Genomic DNA, 17,813 nt, shown 5'->3' with positions numbered 1-17,813 from the left:
ATTTTTCTGATAATATGAAACATGCTTTTTGATCGGAACCTAAAGGCCCCGCAGGCAATTAATAGAATGTTAATTCAGCGGAGCCATTTTCATGGGCCCTCTGTGAGGCTTTCGGCTTTGATCTCAGTGGCCGATTAGGCGCTTCTGCGCTTTGCCTGCGGGACACAGCCTTCTCTTGCACTGAGGACCATGTGCGCCTTTTTCCACTGAACCTTCCAAGTTCGCCCGGGCAGGAAGGTATTCAGGAGATTTAAGAGAGTCCATATAAATGCTGATAGTTATTTCAGTTCATGGATGAAAAGTAGTGTGAATTTGCAATGGCTCACATACTAATAAAGTCCTTTGAGAGAGAGAGAACTCAAGAAAAAAAAATCCCTTAGAGGATGACTTGAGAGTGGGAAACTGGATTCTGATGCTTTACTCATTGACCAAAATCATGTATTAAATGCAAAGTGCAGTGCAGATTAGATTTATACACACTGTGGCACTTTTAAGAATCTCATCGCATGGAGTGATGGTTTGTTTGTAGACAGCAGTGATATAACTGATATTGTCAATGACAGAATATCAATTTAACTGACTGTCAAGACACTACGGAAGATTACTTTCAAATAAACATGAGGAAACAGTAACCTATGAAGCTCACTGTATAAACAAACACCTGCCTGATAACTGCATGGTCATGACTGTAGTAGTTTAAATTGGGCTACCACTTTGTTTATTGTTTTAGCTACTGTGTTTTATAGAAAATATTATTTTCAAAAAAATTCTTATAAATAAATACAAATTAAATTGACTATTTCTATTAGTTCCTAAACAGTGATAAGTGATCCTAATTGCTTATACCACAAAACCTTGCACATTTAAATCTAAATTTTATAAACATTTTAAAACTAATTTTAGTATTTTTAGTAGTTTTTTTTTCTTGTTTTTTTTTCGGATTTTATTTTAACAAAAAATGCAAATTCACCTGTTCTTAAGGCAAAAAAAATGTTTTAAATTCCTAGTCAAAAAAGGTAAGTTTAAGAGAATTTCTAACCACTCGAAAACAATACTTAAAGTCTAATGAACAAAAACAGTATTGAACAGATTTACAAACCAGAATACAGATACAGATCTGGAAAATTATGGATAATTGTAGCAAAACAGATACAGATATAATACAAACCTAGAAGAAAAGGGGTAAGCAAGAGAAGCTTAATTGCAACCCAGATCACTGTTTTCTTACTGAGGACATGGAATATTTATAAAGCTCCAACCACAAACCTCAGAATATAATGTTTTTCAAAATCATTAGAGGCTAGTTAAACCGATTGCACAAAGAAACCAAATGACTTTTTACCAAACCCTATACCTTACTTCTAAAATTGTAAGCAGTTTAGAACATTACAGCCATTGAACTACAAGCCTGAATTTTCACTGGTTGGCATATCTTCACCTGGATGTCCAGGAAGCGAATTCCAAACAGAAGTGCCATCTCATAAAATCTAGGCCCTTTCAAGTCTAGACAGGAGGCCCTTCCTTTTGTTGGTAAACTAATAAAAGGTGCCATTAAGCAATTATTTTGCAACATCAAGCGCCTGTTGCTGTGAGGGCTGTATAATAAACAGGGCGAGGCCACGTCGGTTTGGATAATTGCGCTCATCCAACACGGTGGCATCGTCTTTATGGGCAGCACTCCAAATTCCTGTGGCATAGCACTGTCTGACCCAAACCTCTTGCACTGTGTTGCATTCCTGCCCACCTAGGAAGGAGAAACAATGTGGAAGAAGAGCATTGTGCCAAGCGTACCTTCACAATGGTCTCCATAGTAGCCTGGTTTGCAGGTGCAGTTGAAGTTGAAGTTTCCTGAGCTGCTGAGTTTGCAGTTCTTGCAGCCACAAGAAGCTGGACATGTTGGGAATTCAAACATACGAATGAAATTAGGTAAGAAATATAGATAAAAAAGTATTTAAAAGCAAAACACATTGAAACTCACCTGTCTTATTTACAATTTCAGCACTGGAGAAATTGGTCATGATTACTAATTCTGATGGAAAGAAAGCAAATTTGTGGCATTGTTATTATTATTATTATTATTATTATTATTATTGTTGTTGTTGTTGTTGTTGTTGTTACTGGGTCTCATACTGTGTTCATATTGTGACTAAAGGTAGTAAGGCATGTTAATGTTCAAAACACAGTCTTTAATTAAACATGCAATGATTGAGAAGGATAAAAAGAACAAGAGAGAGAAAAGATATTCTTGCAAGTTATAATGACAATGTTGTAATAGTAACTCGCTGTCAGGTTGATGGTTTAGATGTGATAAGGTTTGCAGGAACATAAAAGTATGGACAAAAGTATTCTGACACCTGACTTTCCAGCCATATGTGTTTTTTTTCTCAAAATGTTACCACAAATTTGGAGACACACAAGGATGCCTTCTGAGGTGGAAGCTTTAAAATATCCCTTAATCTAGGAGACCCAAACCTGTTTAAACATGAACAATGCCACTGTGCACAAAGTGAGCTCCATGCAGAAATGGTTTACATGTGTTAGAGTGGAATATCTTCAGTGGCCTGCTACAGAGCTCTAACCTCAACCCCATTAAACAGATATTGGAATGACCTGGAATTCTGACTGCACCCCAGGTCTCCTCACTTTCCTTTTAATCCATTTAGTGCATGTAACAACAGACACTGCATACATCATAATGACTTATGCCAATGCCTAATGCCATTCTAATACCTTAAAAAGAAGTCTGGATTCATATAGATTCGTAGTGAACTAGCTAGCTAACAAAATATGACTAAAAAGAGTGTCTTTTGTCAAAAACAATGCAAAAACCATCCTTGGATCTAGTAGAAATAATGTTATAATATTGTAGTGTCTTTTCAAAATCGTTGCCATGTTATTGCTGACAAAATGTTCTTTGACTAGTTGCTAGCAATAGCTGTTTCCTACCAGAGAGGACTTCTATTCTCAAAACCCTACACCTAGCAGATTTTACATGATTGATTGTCTATGTTGTAAGTGTGACTTGTGCTAAACTCAGACAAAATGCACTAAAATAAATTGCCTAAAAACTAGAAGATGCTGCAGAAGCTTTTAGCAAATACATGTGGTTAGTGATTCAGACATACAACCAGATGTTGCAGTCATCCCAGCTCATCTTCTCCATTTATTCAGAATTTCAATTTTTGGACAGTGTGTGTCTGTCCCCGACGGAAAAATGTTACAATGGAGGAAGGGAAGAGAAAAAAAAAAGATAGAAAGTAGGTCTGGCTGGGTGAATGATCATTTTCAATCATGAAATATTTTTCCCATTGCGAAGGGAAATAAAAACAAAGGTTGGAAAATGCTTAGTGTCTGGCATACAGTGAGTAGAAAAAGAGCAGCTTTTAGTAGTTAAGTCTCTAGACAGGAAGTTTAAAAAGCACTTACCTGTCTCACATTGGCTTCCAGTGAAGTTTGCAGTACAGGTGCATGTGTAGTTATTCACCTTGTCTTCACACACACCTCCATTTACACACGGCATGGACTTGCATTCATTAATGTCTGGACCGACAAAAACACAAACTTCATTCATGAGCGACAAGGACCTTTAGGGAGTTAATCTCCGGAACAGCTCTTTATTGACTTTATATTGAAATCTTAAGACTTGAGGATGTCTTGCAGGTGCATGGTTACACTGAGCAGGTGTCTAGCATTAAAAGTAATCCAGTCTTATGTAGAAACACGGCATCCCAATATTTGCAGGGCCAACACTTTAATTCCCATGGTGTTTCTCAGCCTGGTTTGTGTTTCATCAATAAGCTCTGCTCTGGCGAGTCCAATATGTTAAGCAAGGGGATCACGTCACCCCAAAATGTCAAGTCAAGGACAGAATCTTGAACTCAGAAAAATTTGTAACACAACACATGACCCAAAACAAAATCCCAAGGGGAAAAAAATGGAAGTTACCAATGATAAGCTCTCACTGATGGCTTTCAGTGCAAAGCTCCACAATGGATGTTTGCCAGATAAATGCTAGTAGTACTAATGTGGAAAGCAGGCTTTGCTCCCCGGGGAATACATTGCCAGCTAAGGAACACTGTTTAATACCATGCTCACCTGTCTCGCACACAGATCCGGTGTAACCCGCCTGGCACAGGCAGGTGAAGCTCCCTTCACCCTCGATGCATTGCCCTCCATTGAGGCATGGATTCTCCTGGCACTCGTCAATGTCTGCAGGCAACACACGTACACATACACACACACGCACAGGATATTTACTCAGCTGATTAATATATCCGCCACACCATTCCCCTCACTCTGAAAGTATGTGCTTCTGGCTGTGAAAAGTATTAGAGGTTTGATACATCTCTGCAGGCTGGACTGTGGGAATGAGAGGGAGCCTGCAGCCTGTGTAGCACCCAGGGAGAGGGGGTTCAGGAAAGGTGGAAAAGAGATGGAAAAAGAGAGCAAAGCCACATCATAGCATACAGCTTACATTTACATTTATGGCATTTGGCAACGGGTTAAATCCAGTTTGACTTCCAGAAGTGCTTTTTAATCAACCTGGAAAGCATTTCCTTATGCTAGTGCAGATCGGCCCAAATCTAAGGATACCAACAAGGTGGTGCCGGGGACAGGAGTCTCTGCACTGATGCAAAAGAAAATATGTTATATATATTTTTCATTTACACAATTAGGGTTTATTCAGATGGGCTATGTCGGAATTAAAAGCCCATATCTGGGTGTTTGTTGTTTGTCACAATCCTAGAAGCGGAATAAAAAAAAAAAAAAAAAAGCGTGTTTAGATGCTTTCTTGGGTCTTGATGAGTGAAGGGGGTCAAGATGTGCCAAGCTTGAAGGATTCTACCATAACCATTAGATTTAAGTTTACTCTAGGTTTATTTGCATACATACGAACGATACAAGTCTCTATTGTAGAATATGCCGCTTTCTTCACAGTGGAATAAAACAAGAATGTTGAATCTAGCTGATGAATCTAACAGAGTTGGGAAGTAACGAAGTACAATTTGTTACCATACTTATGTATATTTTCCAAGGCTTTTGCCTTCTATTCATTATATTTCGAAAGAAAATGGTCTTCTTTCAACTCTAACTATATATAAAACAGATTAGTCTTTTTTATATGTAATAAATTCAGATATTAACAGAAATATCACTTTTCCCTGGTAAGATGCAAGCTCTTCATATGTTTCTCAAATGTTTTGTATTCTCTGAGCAGTTTTTGGGTCCCTTTACCTAGCACTCTTCCTTACATATTAACCTTGAAAGATTTTTTGACATTTAAAAATATTTTGATTTTATATTTGAGAAACTGGATGAACATTTCTAACATTTAAGAAATATTTTTGGTACTTTCATGTAATTGTGGTTTAATTGAAATGAATATGATGCACCTGAACATCTTTCTTTTATTTTTGTTTTCAGATGTGCAGTAGATGTTCAGTAGATGCTTCGAGTCAAAATATACTAAATATATTCTCCCGGGCAGATTTGTGCTACAGCCATTGCTTCTTAATTTTGGCGTTTCTATTCGGAGAAACACCATCTTTCCATCGGTTTGGTGTGTGAAATCTAGCAGTAAATCCTACAGTACCATGAGCCTTATCAACCGTTGCTATGGTGAAGACACCAGCTGAAACTCCTTGCGGACCTGCCGCCAATTCTCTTTTAACGATCGTCATCTCTTCTCAACACAAGCATGAAATTGTGCTTTATTTAAGTTATGACCATCAGTTTTAATCAGAAACATTGTTTCTGTTTTGAGTGTGAGAAAGTTTTTTTTTGTGGGATCAGTTGTGGATTAATGAATGCAAATGTATCAAGATGAAAGATCTTTTAACTATAAAATTCAATTCTTTACTTTTTTGTAATTATAATAAACAATACCACTTTTTTTGGAATGTGATTATGCAAAGGATTTCTCTGTTTACAACACAGTTTGAAAGATGGATAGAAATATAATTAGTGAGATAGATGGAGAGAGGTTGTGAGAAATAGACAGAGAAAATTATAGGGAGAGAAAATGATAAACATAGATAGATAGATAGATAGATAGATAGATAGATAGATAGATAGATAGATAGATAGATAGATGGATAGATAGATAGATAGATAGATAGATAGATAGATAGATAGATAGATAGATAGATAGATAGATAGAGAGAGAGAGAGAGAGAGAGAGAGAGAGAGAGAGAGAGAGAGAGAGAGAGGTTCTATAAATCAGGTGTAGTTGGATTTGGACAGGTGACTTGTTTGACAGGATCTTTAGCCAACAGGGTACTGGTGGAAATTGGGCTACTGTTGCCCGAAGGAGGAGAAGAAGAGGAGAAAGACGTCTACAGAGACAGCAGGGAAAGGAGAAGTGTAGGAGAGTGAAGGTTAGTGTGGGTTCTTTAAATGTTGGTACTATGACTGGTAAAGGGAGAGAGATAGCTGATATGATGGAGAGGAGAAGAGTGTTGTGTGTTCAGAAGACCAAGTGAAAAGAGAGTAAGGCCGGAACATTGCAGGTGGGTTTAAACTGTTCTTTCATGGTGTGGATGAAAAGGGAAATAATGTAGGTGTGATACTGAAGGAAGAGTACAGTTTGAGTGTATTGAGTTTCTGATAGGGTGATGAACATGAAGCTGGAAGATGATAAATTTCATTACCCCACAGAGAAATGAGAAAAGTAGGCAGGGGTACAAGAAGATAAAGCAGCAGGTATGGGATGTGGCAAAAGCCAAGGAAAGAGCATATGAGGAGCTGTATGAGAAGTTGGACACTAAGAAAGGAGAAAAAGATTTATACCAATTGGCCAGGCAGAGGGACCGAGCTGGAAAGGATGTGCTACAGATTAGAGCAATAAAGGATGGAGATGGAAATGTGTTGACTAGTGAGGAGAGTGTGTTGAGAAGATGGAGAGAGTTTTTTGAGCAGCTGATGAACGAGGAAAATGAGAGAGAGAGAAGGTTGGATGGTGTGGAGATGGTGAAGCAGGAAGTGGATAGGGTTAGTAAGGAGGAAGTGAGAGCAGCGATTAAGAGGATGAAGAGTGGAAAGTCAGTTGGACCAGATGACATACATATGGAAGCATGGAGATGTTTAGAAGAGATGGAGTGGAGTTTTTAACCAGGTTGTTCAGATTTTGGAAGGTGAGAGGATGCCTGAGGAATGGAGAAGGAGTGTGCTGGTAACGTTTTTTTTAAATAAGGGAGATGTGCAGACCTGCAGTAACTACAGGGGAATTAAGTTAATCAGTCACACCATGAAGTTATAGGAAAGAGTAGTGGAAGCCAGGCTAAAAGAAAAGGTGAAAAGCACTACAGATGCAATATTTGCTTTGAGAATGTTGGTGGAGAAGTATAGAGAAGGTCAGAAGCAGTTGCATTGTGTGTTTGTGGATTGTAAAGGACGTAGTATAGAGACGGATGATCCCCTAATGGGAGCAGCCGAAAGAAGAAGTAGTAGTAATGTGTAGTAATTTTGGGCCAAGTTGTATTGTTATTATTGACACATTCAGGGGTGTAGCCATCATTTCAAAAGTGAGAGGAACAGAAGTGTCAAATGTAATAATAATAAAAAAAATTTGTATAATTGACTGTTTATTTTCTCTTACTTCTTTTAGACTGGGCCTTGAAAACGTGAACACAGAAAGTTACATTGTTAAATGTAAATGTCGCCCAAATCCCCCAGGTATTCTACACCAGATCAAATGACCTCTAACCCACTCAATAATGCAGTGATATATATATACACACACACACACACACACACACACACACACACACACACACACACACACACACACACACACACACACACACGCAGACAAGCAAAAATCATATATCTCTTTTTAAAAGTGCTTGTTTTAGCAGCTGTCTTACAAAGTAATGAGCATAAACAATCATAAAATAGTTTTAAATCAATACAAAATTTTTTTTTACTATTTTTACTTTACATTTATGAAATACCATATACCAGCCATCCCTTTGACCCTGATTCCCAAATCAAAAACAGTACATGAATTATTTCAAAAATAAAAATTTAGTTGTAGAGAAAAAAATCCAAAACATTTTTTTCCAAAAATCCTTTGCATGATCACATTCCAAAAAAAATGTGATATGGTTCATTATAATTACGAAAAAGTAAAGAACTGAATGTTATAGTTAAAAGTTCTTTCATATATTTGATACATTTGCATTCATTAATCCACAACTGATCCCACAAAAAAAACTTTTTCTCACACTCAAAACAAAAACAATTAAAACTGATGGTCATAACTTCGTATTGTTGACATAAAAAAGCACAATTTCGTGTTTGTGTTGAGAAGAGATGACGACATCATTAAAATAGAATCGGCGGCAAGGAGTTTCAGCTGGTGTCCTTACCATAGCAAAGGTCGATAAGGCTCATGGTAGGTACTGTAGGATTTACTGCTAGATTTCACACACCAAACCAATGGAAAATTTGCAATTCTCCAAATAGAAACGGCAAAATTAAGAAGCAATGAATCTGCAGACGTTTTACAATTAAATTTACAATTTACCGGGAGAATATATTTACTATATTTTGACTCGAAGCAACCGCTTATGATGCTTACAGAATAAAAAGCATTAAAAACAAGAAAAAAATATCCTGATTAAATGTTGATAGTGCTTGAAGAATAAAAAATGTGGCGGAGGCACGAAAAATACATCGTATTGAAATACATTAGAAGGAAAGTTGTGCTGAATGACACTAAAAAAGAGGGAAATTCATGTCCATGAACACGAGTCAATAGATTACATTTCGTGACTATATCATGAAATGCCGTGAGACTGGGTTGGTCACAACATTTGCATGTAGATACAATTCTACTTCATTTGGCCACAAGGGTGTTAGATAAAGTCAGCTATTAATGTAGGGTGACGAGTCCTGGGGTGCAGTCAGCATTTCAATTGATCCCAGAGGTGTTCAATAGAGTTGAGGTCAGAGCTCTATAGCAGGCCACTCAAGATCTTCCACAACAACCCATGTAAACCATAACTATGTGGAGCTTGCTTTGTGCACAAGGATATTGTCATGCTGGAACAGTTACGGGGTCTCCTAGTTCAAGTGTAAGGAAACCTGGAATCTGCCAGATTAATGAAATGTAAATGCCATGTGTAGCACATTGAGATAATTGCAATAAGGTATGGTGGGGTTCATCTATTATAGAAGCAGCAAACTGTGAGCCATGGTCTCAGGATGATGGATAGATGAAATGAAAAAAGATACAATTTTGAAACAGGCCATGCAAGTATGTGTACATGTGCAGGAATTCTTTTTTTTTTTTTTTTTACTTTTCTGCTGTTTTTCTCTTGGACAATGATCTTTCAACACAAAACATTATATGCTTTGTTGATAAATGTGTTACCTAGTGTACTTTTTTTATTTTTGGTCTCTCTGCTCTATAACACATGCTCTGGTATAATATCACTACAACATGATTTTTTATCATAATCCGCAGGAAGTTAATCGTACCTGTTTCACAGAGGGGCCCAGTGAATCCTGGTGGACAGTGACAGGTAAAGCTGTTCACTCCGTCCTTACACGTGCCTCCATTCTGACAGGGATATGAGGAGCACTCGTCAATTTCTACACAAACACAAAGGAAAAAAAAGTGACTCATCTACACTTATGACATTTGAAGTACAGCACAAGGAAATATAGACATCTTTAAATTTATTAGTGTGTTTTCTATTAGTTTCCTTTTTCGTTTTTTCGGTGCAATCCTATTTTTTTTACCTATCTGGCATGTACGGCCAGTGAAGCCAGCCAAGCATGAGCATGTAAAAGAAGGATTTCCTGTGATGCAGTCATCGATGCAACGACCCCCATTCAGACAGGGTCTCAGGTGTGGGCAGACTGATGCTGACAAAAAGAAAACATATGCACAAACTTTAATTTTGCATTATGGTCTACTGTATATATTAGTTCTTTGTGTCATTATTTATCACATATAATTGTGGAAATAGTTAATTTTCTATTTTACTTGTCTTCATCATATCTTACCTGTGTTATTACAGCTGCCCACCTCCACCTGAGCATCATCAATGCGAAAGACCCAGCGCCCGGGATACCCCACATTTGTAGTTCTCTCCACTTCTACTACATCATTAGTCCGAGACCCTGGGATGTTGAAATAGCGCCTCCCATCACCGGCATTAAAACCTGCCTAGGAAGAGAGGATAGAGGTGGGACAGTTCTCTCAGAGGGGTCTGAATTTCTCAGTACTATTAAAATAACAGTGTTATTGCATAGGCAGTATTTATATGCATTATAATAATAGCAATTCTGATGTATTTATTGTCCTCTAATTGTCACTTTATGTAGCCATGTAAACAGTTTTGCATTGTATGGTTCTGGAAACATTTTGTTCCTGTGTATGCAAACTATATTCTTTGTACTTTAACTTCATTATATGAAATTAAATCTAGTCAATTAATTCTGTAATTCTTGTAATGTTTATCTCTCTGTGTTGACACCCAGACTGCACCCGAGAAAAACACACTTCATTTCTCAGCTTGCATCAAGAGAGAGTATGAGAGAATATGTCAAGTATGCCATGAATGTGAACTAAGTTTATGACAGATGCTTGTCTGAGAATTTAAAATCCTTATAAGATCCTAAACCAACCAAGGAAACCTGTTTTTGAAAATGTTTTTTTAAAGGATCTTGGAATGGTGTTTATTCTTCTAAATTAGTTGCAGCATGTTATTTATATGTATTCTGGCTGGGTGAAAGATGAACATTCTGTGTTTTGTGGATTTACAGAAAGGCATAAAACAACTGTAGAGATTAAAGAGTACATATAAGTAGGCAGGATGACCAGATAATGGCCAAAATCTGATCATAGAAATTATAGTAACAAATAGTCCCAATAGAAATGGTTTCTAATGGTCCTTAGCTGGTAACCATTCAAAAAGCCTCTATTAAATTGTTTCCATTATGTAGTGCGTTTGAGTATATAATCAAAAAAAGAAACCACTGTAGAATCTTACTGGGATCTGGATACTTTATGACATCGAAATAATCTCTATTGGTGTTAAGTAAATACCTACATGTGAACTATAAGCTTGATGAAGGTGTTCTATTGACATTTAATGGTATCCACTAAACATACTGTACCATGCAACCAGCAGAAAGCAACAAATAACCAGGAGAGACCCACAGGGGCCATTATAGTTCCCATAAAGCCACATCATTTCCATTATAAACATTAAAACTATTACAAATTCTTTGAACATTTATATTATCTTTTTCAGTAGGGTATAGCATTTTATTTGTAAGTGTCCTCACTATCTGTTTTTGTGAATGGTAAGATGAATATAGAAGTCATTTATTCTCATAATGTTGAGAAATGCAAGGTTGTTTTTGTCTCTTTTTTCTCTAATACAAGGTTATACAGGAAACTCCCTAAATTATGCCCCACCTCGCTAGAATGCTGTCAGGGTACAGACCCCGAATCGGAAGTGGGAGTAGCTCTATCATGGTTATTGATGTAAACAGAGCACAGCACAGAGTCACGGAGAGTAACGAACCGTAACGCAGGTTGAGTCCGTAAAGCCGGTATAATCCACGGAACTGGGGTAATCCACGGAACATGAGTAATCCTCGGAAGGATAGTAATCCACGGGAGGTGAGTAATCCTCTGAAGGATAGCAATCCATGGGAGGCGAGTGATCCACGGAACCAGTGGGGAATGCTGGCAGTCTCGGGTGAGGTCGGTCACCGTAGCCATAAAGTAGGTCCGACACGAGTGAGATGGGAATGGAGGCTTTTATGGGGAATCGCTAACGAGAGACACCTGTCTTTTGAGTGGCAAAACAAGGCAGCGTGACAGCTGCCAAAAGAGGCGTGGCAGGTGGATTCCTGACATCACCCCTCCTCCAGGGGCGGCACCTGACGCCCCAAAACCACCCACACCAGGCGGGCCAGGGCACTCCGAGGAAGGTCCCGCCAACCGCCCAGGGTCGAAGAAGGAGGCCTGGAACACACCGGCAAAAAAAACGGGGAAGGTTGGGAAGGACCCGTGGCGAAGCGATGTCCCCTGCAGAAATCTAAGGCGGAGCGACGCCCTGGGCGAAGATCAAAGGGGGAGAGACGCTCTCTTGGCGGACATCAGGGGCGGAGCAACATCCTCGGCGGAGATCAGAGGCCGAGTCACGCCTTCTGCGGGAGTTTGGAGCTGAAGCGGGGGTCCGACGGTGCCCTCTGCAGGAGTTTGAGGCGCGACAGCACACTGGGAGGAATCTCTGAGTGCTTTGTAGCTGTTGGAGGAGTATTAAAGTGCGACGATGTTTCGAGGGGAAATTGGAGGCGTGACTTCGCCTGGAGAAGAACTCGGAGGAGTGACGTCGCCTGGAGAGGAACATGGAGGAGTGACATTGCCTGGAAAGAAACTCGGAGGAGTGACGTCGCCTTGTGGGGAGCTCGGAGGCGAGACGTCCCCTAGAGGGGAATTTGGAGGCAAGACATCGCCTTGTGGGGAACTCGGAGGCGAGACGTCGCCTCGTGGGCAACTCGGAGGCGAGACGTCCCCTTGTGGGGAACTCGGAGGCGAGACGTCACCTCGTGGGCAACTCGGAGGCAAGACTTTCCCATGTGGGGAACTCGGAGGCGAGACGTCGCCTTGTGGGGAACTCGGAGGCGAGACGTCGCCTTTGTGGGGAACTTGGAAGCGAGACGGCCCCTACGCGGCCAGGCGGCGGTACGATGTCTCCTACGCTGACAGGCGGCGGTACGACGCACCCTTTGATACCAGGCGGCGGTGCGATGTCCCCTTTGAGGCCAGGCGACGTCCCCCTCGGCAGGAAACTGGAGTGGAGCGGCGGCCTCGGCGGGACACTGGAGCGGAGCGGCGCACTTGTGGGAACTCTGGAACGGAGCGGCGCACTCGTGGGAACTCTGGAATGGAGCTACGCGCTTGTGGGAACTGTAGGTGGAGATCTGCCGTTGTCATCCCGAACATCCCCAGGAGTTGTCTAATGTATTCAGCGTATGAGCCAAAATTGCCTCCTTTCACGCTCCAGAGCTTGCTTTGCTCCAGAGAGAGCATCTCCAGACAGTAGGGAAATGCAAAAGGCGATCTTGGCCTGCTCGGTGGGGAATTGAAATGCCTGCACATCCATGTACCTGCCGACGCTCCGTAGAAATCCCCCCTACTCGGTCATCTCACTGGAGAATGGCAGGTGGCAGGTGGATTCCTGACAAATGCTCAGCATTTATTTAGAATTATCATTTACAAAACGATAAAAACCTACCGGATAATGACAACACATGGTTAAGAAATAAAACTAAAACTAGCCTAACTTAATTTAGACATCTAGCTAGGAACCGAGTTTGGTAGATTTTATCATTTTACAATGATAAAATTATACAATGATAAGCTTGGCAGCTTAATTTTTAAAAGTATTTTCAAAGTTCAAAAATGTTCTGGTTAAATCTTAAGAAAGAAAGAAATAATGATGTTTGGGAAGCTTTAGCACTGCATCTAGCAAGTAGAACCTAATGCTAACACTTTCAGACAGCTATTTTATTGTTGGCTCATGATTTTTTATAAAAGCATCTGGTAACATAATGGCAATAAACACGTGAAAAAAATGGCAGGAGAGCCGCTTGCATTTTCCTGCCTAGGGCCCAAACTGTCCCAAGAATCACCTCTGTATCAAACTTTCTTACATGAAAATAAATAAAAATAAGAGTGTTACAAATAGCAGCTGTTTTTTTCTACATTAAAATCTTTCAATTTATTAGTTCCACACATCAGCAGTAGCTCAGAAAGGGCAGCTCATTTGGGGCCACTGAGCAGGACCTTAACTTCCTAAAACTCAAAAACTCCTTACTCATAACTATTTTCCATTGTTTTCTGTCATTACAGGGTAATAATTCTTTAAGTCTGAAAATTAAAACCACCAACGAGTTTGAGAGATACTGAGTGCTCGGTGTATACAGACTACTGAACAAAAGGTCATTAATATTGCATCAAACAGAGAATGCCGAGTATGTCACGAATGTGAACTAAGTTCTTGACAGATGCATGTCTGAGAATTTTAAATCCTCCTGAGAGACTAATCCTAAAAGGGTACTGAGTTCCTGAAAGTTATTTATTTGTTATTATTTTTTTCCCTCCTCCTGCATGTCTTGTGTAGCGTTGTATTTATTCAGAGGCAACACAGCTGAACATCATGATGGTGTCTTAAAAATTACAGCCTGTTTTTTATCTTCTATTTTATGACCAGTGTTCAGGTTGCATATAAATCACTGAGCACGTTCACACTAGTAACACGATGAGTATCAAATTCTAGCTACACAAGACTGCTAATATAAACAAAATACTAAGGTATCATAAGGGATTACATCTGTTAAAACATATTTCAAGGAATAAAAATGCCTGCATTTAAGTGCAGTAATCAGATTATATCGTATAGTTTTTGCCGTCTGTGTATGTACATGAACAGAACTATGTAGAGAAGAGTTTCAAATGTAACAGTACATACATACAGGTAAAGACTTAAAGTTGACACAAAGTTCAAATGATCTCTTGCTTTAATGGGTTTATGATTTGGTTTGAAAGCAATTATAAAGTAAATAAATTGTGTTGTTTTAAATGCAATTTAGATTTTTTTTTTAATCAGTTTTTTTGGTCTGGTGCAAAAAACTAAAAAACAAAAAACTGACTCAGCCGACGGTGTATAATAGTGTCTAGAAGGCAGAGGAGTGAATTGGGACACTACCTGTGCAGCGATGCCCCCCAGGCCCAAGCGATCTCCTCCGCTGCTCGCGTGCATTCCTGTGGTCCATGTAACATTGTGGTACTGAAAGATGGTGAAGGAGAGCTCTCCGTCTGTAATCAGCACAACTTGAAACGTGTTCACCTTAAAAAAGGAAAAGTGCCTGAGTAAATGATGTACTTTTGTAAAGCACATACATTTGTACAACAATTTCCTAGTGCTGAGAGACCTTAAGTCACATTAATAACATTACACACTTTACATTTATAGTATGCTTTTTATGTTTATTGTATGTTTTTGTCTTCTTTCTGTTGTACATGTGCCTTAGTGAGCTTACAGAGTTATACTACAAGCATTTTCATTTCAAAAATTTCATTTATTTTCAGTTAGAAAAAATTACCAGCCTACCATCAGGTAACCCACTCACTCACTATTGGACTTTTGAGATAAATTCAGTAAAGTCACATAGGTTATATCTGAGAACTGAGTTGTAAATGGGTGTAAAATTGAAAAGGGCCTTTATTTGTCACATATAGTTTACAGCACAGTGAAATTTTGATTTATTCTTTTGCATATGGTAGCTTGTAAAGAAGTTGTCAGAGCCATAATATAACAGCCTCAAGAAATAGGACCTTGCTCAAGGGCCAACCAGTGACAGTTTGGATGTGCTGGGGATTAAAGGTTTCTTAGTAACCTAGCACTGTTTTCAATTGCACTGTGCTACATCCTGACTTCCAAATCAGGTATGTTATATACACACTTGTTTTGCCCTTCTAACCAGGACTGGAAAAGTATGTGGACTGTATGTATGTTATTATAAATATTTTGTGCCCTTACCGGAGTAACTGGGCTCCCACCAAAAAAAGTGACATTATGCCATGTAGCGACAAGCACCCATGTTGCTGTGAATGTGGGGAATTCGGGGAAATAGTGGTGGATGTCGTCTGTTGCTTTCTTCAAGATTACAGGATCTTTGCTCTCTCTGTAAAACACTAGTCCTGCTTGCCGGTTGTCTACATCAGCCCAGAACGGCGCTACTACCCTGCGGTCTCCAGCGATGGGGAAGGCCACTGGAGTGAATTGGGACACTTCCCTTAGAAAAGACACAAGGCCATTGTTGTTGACCTGAATAAAACAAGAGCAGAGGAAATACAGGATTAAAACTGTCAGCACACAGAGCTCCATTCAGCTTCTTCCTCTGATTGTGAGCCTTCATTTAAATGAAACATGGACAGTATGAATCATATAATCTGGCATGTTCAGCTTGAAAAAACCTATTATATTTAGTTTATTCATTTAGTTCCTCATCAGCAGCCATTTTGTTCCGATCAGAGTCTCAGTGGATAAGCCTAGCCTGGGAAACTAGCAGAAAGGAACACACGCTTAATGGGACACCGGTTCATCACAGGGCATCACAACACACTCATGCACTCATTCATTAAGGGAAAATCTTTAGTCAATAGTCCACCACCTGTCATGAATTTAGAAGAAACTGGAAAACCAAGGAAACCCACACAGACAACAGAGCTGTGACACCAACATGACACCCTGTAGGATTCTTTAATTATTTTTTATTATTATTTCATGACACAAATTCAAGCATTTTACAAAAAATCTTTATACACAGTAATGTTGTGAAAATTGGGAACTTAATAATGCTGGTTTAAATAAGTGGCTCTGTGAGCTGGATGTATGGAACATGCTGACTCAGAGTACGCAGTAAGAGATGGCAAGTTGTTCAGCAGTGTGCTGACATGTTGCATGGTGTGTTCAGTACTTCAGGATCAAAGATTAAGAAAGTCTTCTGTGGCCCATGTATCCACTTCCCATCAGGGAACAGACACTTCCCTTGTTTCACCAGAGGTCCATGTCCACAGCTGAGAAAACTAACCACCACCACTCCCCCCTTACTCTTCAAACACACACCCTCACACCTGCCCTCGGTGTTGTCCACTGCCAAAGCAGGAAGTGGTTTTAAGACGTTGGACCTTTTAAGCCAGGTTGCCAGCTAGACAGCAACCACAGTTTACGGTTCCACAGATTTGTGCTGCCCTGCAAATCTGTTGACTAAATTCACATAGTAATGTCTGCAAATAACAGTGTGAGCCATGATATAGGGACACTTTACACACAGTGATCATTACACTTCTCACGTATTGATTACATTCATTTGTGTCACGTTGTGTCAGTGTATCCAGAGGTTTGAAATTAAGATCCATACTGCCTTTAAAGCAGACAAGGGATCAGTTTATGATAAACAAATATATATAAAAAAGAGTTTGCAAAATAAAGTAGAGTTCCACTAAGCCGACCCGTCTCCACACTTTACCACTCAGGCACTTGTCATATCTGTGGCCACTTCAGGCAGCAACCCGAAGCAGTGATAGAAGTGATGGCCGACACGTAGTTCTTCCTTTCCCCTTTTGCCGGTCGTATGGAAACCATAATTCAGAGACCTTAGCTGTAAAAACAGCAGAGGAAGTTTTGCTTGGCCAGATGCGGGTGCGTGGTTAATTGGCTGACCGCAGTCTTCCCCTCTCTGCATCAGTGAGTTGCAGCGTGAGTCTGGTTGATGCAGAGAAATAGAGCGCAAACTGCAGGTCCGCACATGGGGTCATACAGAGGAGACCTGAGAGGAAAAATTAAAATAGAGAGAGAGAGAGAGAGAGAGAGAGAGAGAGAGAGAGAGGTGGCAAACAAGAACTGTATAGAGAAATTTATTCTAGAAAGAAGACAGGTGAGGGACTAGAAAGGCCCCGAGACTGTTGGAGAGTCATAAAAAGAACGAAGGACTGCTAGTCTTTCCATTATTGCAGGTTGTAATCCTGGATTATATATATATATATATATATATATATATATATATATATATATATATATATATATATATATATATATATATATGACTAAAACCAGAATCCCTTTTATAATAAATGCTTCAGAGATGGCTCTAACACCCTCTGCATATTTGTATGTTGGATTCCATAGGCAGTGTAGAAAAATTCTCAGCATAAGCGTTGAGTTTTGGGTGGCCATAATGACTAGACCAACCTCACTGCTGGATTAGTGAACTCTAAA

General features: G+C 39.6%; 1 protein-coding gene across 3 annotated transcripts in view; it reads right to left on the bottom strand.

The window, feature by feature from the left end:
- sned1 (sushi, nidogen and EGF-like domains 1) overlaps positions 1 to 17,813 on the bottom strand; it is a 49,925-nt gene that overhangs the window by 27,716 nt on the left and 4,396 nt on the right. For 2 of the 3 annotated variants that reach the window (XM_046858631.1, XM_046858639.1), the window contains exons 2-10: positions 15,573 to 15,860; positions 14,739 to 14,879; positions 10,015 to 10,177; positions 9,748 to 9,873; positions 9,484 to 9,597; positions 4,096 to 4,209; positions 3,427 to 3,540; positions 1,979 to 2,029; positions 1,792 to 1,887 (exon numbers count right to left, since the gene is read on the bottom strand). In XM_046858631.1, the coding sequence (XP_046714587.1) occupies positions 1,792 to 1,887; positions 1,979 to 2,029; positions 3,427 to 3,540; positions 4,096 to 4,209; positions 9,484 to 9,597; positions 9,748 to 9,873; positions 10,015 to 10,177; positions 14,739 to 14,879; positions 15,573 to 15,860 (1,207 nt within the window). Of the gene's footprint in view, positions 1 to 1,791; positions 1,888 to 1,978; positions 2,030 to 3,426; positions 3,541 to 4,095; positions 4,210 to 9,483; positions 9,598 to 9,747; positions 9,874 to 10,014; positions 10,178 to 14,738; positions 14,880 to 15,572; positions 15,861 to 17,813 lie in introns of those variants that run through there. The other variant, XM_046858648.1, reaches the window with a different exon arrangement.

The sequence above is a fragment of the Silurus meridionalis genome, chromosome 1 (assembly GCF_014805685.1).
Source record: "Silurus meridionalis isolate SWU-2019-XX chromosome 1, ASM1480568v1, whole genome shotgun sequence".
In the NCBI taxonomy this organism is placed as follows: Eukaryota; Metazoa; Chordata; class Actinopteri; order Siluriformes; family Siluridae; genus Silurus; species Silurus meridionalis.
The sequence above is the reverse complement of the archived record's forward strand: the minus strand, read 5'-3'. Positions and strand labels throughout refer to the sequence as shown.